This window comes from Caenorhabditis briggsae, assembly GCF_000004555.2.
Source record: "Caenorhabditis briggsae complete genome, chrI, whole genome shotgun sequence".
NCBI lineage: Eukaryota > Metazoa > Nematoda > Chromadorea > Rhabditida > Rhabditidae > Caenorhabditis > Caenorhabditis briggsae.
The window spans coordinates 1,937-3,324 of NC_013489.2; the positions used below are offsets into that span (position 1 = coordinate 1,937).

The window sequence follows — 1,388 nt, forward strand, 5'->3', positions numbered from 1 at the left end:
GTCTTATAAGAGAAAATCCAAGAAGATACATCCAAAAACAATTGAATCATTCAGCCATCAAAGTGAGATTCATAGATTCTCAGGATCCAATAGTACAAGTTACATTTTGTAAAGAAATTGATGAAGAAGAGATTGACTTTATAGACGTTACTCATTTTGATGGATACAAGTTAAGTATTGCTCTCACACTCGGACAAATACCAATCAAGATAAAAAGTCTAGGAGATAAAATTTGGTATTACAAGAATGATAATTTTGGAGGAGTGATATCAAGTAAACCTCAGCTTCATCCTATGATCGATTATAGAACTAACATTACTAATATGAAAAGTTTCAAAGAGTTTGATTTAAAATTCTTAGATGACAAAGTAGTATTCCATGAGCACATTCTATTAGATTTGAAGACAAATATTGAAGAAGAACTCATTGAAGAAATGAGAGAAAAGTCTGATGTTTCAATTGAAGCTCATGCTAGTAATCAAGATTCTACTTTACCTCATGAAATATTAGACGATGTAGAAGGATTCTTTGGAAAGTGGTGGCTTAGAATTTGGAGAGTTGGTGTTACTTTGCCAGCAATGTTCGTATACCTATTTATAGCTAGATCATTTTGGATGATACTTTCTCCAAAAACTTTTATTGATAGAAAAAATAGAAAAAGGAAAAGGGAGTATGAGGCTGTAGAACTAAGAGAAATGCCGTCTATTCAATCTCTTACTGTTGATTAATTTTTAACTAAATAAATGAGATTCTTTAATGCTGGAAATGCTTCTAGTTATTTAATTATGGGTTCAGAAGAAAAACCTAAAGTAGAACTTGTAGAAAATTGTAGAAAGCCTGATATGAACCTATAGATAGTCTTAATAAGTCAATTAGAGAGTTGGTATTTGATGGTATGAAAGAAATAGAACTTCCTGATGTTGAAGATGTAGTTGGGGTCTTAGCTACAAAATATTTAGACTTTATGAACGCCCATTTATCACTGGAATCTGCATTATATCTTTTGGATTCTTTATCAAAACCTTGGTACAGAGCATTGGAGCATAATAATATTTTTTGGTAATTTGAAGAATCTTCAGTTGTAACCTTGTTTAGATCAGGAGACTTTTTGAGTAGTAATTCCATCAGACCCTCAGTTGCTGTGTATTCTTCATTATTAACTTTGATAATATTCTGATCGAATGTAATGTCTTTGTTACCAATAGCATACTTCTTTTCTGCTTTGTTGAACTTGATTGAGTATCCAGCATTACTTCTATCTGAATTATCTTGAAGATAACTTACAATTAGATTACTTACAACTTGAGGTGGAGAAGAACTAGGTAGAGAGGGAGGTAGGATTACTGAGGGTTGCTTAATGAGACTTTTACGATTTGTCTTTGGTGTCG

The 1,388-nt window shown here is 32.0% G+C and overlaps 1 protein-coding gene across 1 annotated transcript in view; it reads left to right on the forward strand.

Annotated features, from left to right (window-relative positions):
- Positions 1-728, forward strand: part of CBG23988 — a gene marked incomplete at both ends in the record, with an annotated part of 2,585 nt that extends 1,857 nt beyond the window's left edge. Inside the window, one exon of the mRNA XM_045235173.1 lies at positions 132-728. Within this exon, the coding sequence (XP_045091221.1) occupies positions 132-728 (597 nt within the window). The remainder of the gene's footprint in view (positions 1-131) is intronic.
- Between the last annotated feature and the right edge of the window lie 660 nt (positions 729-1,388).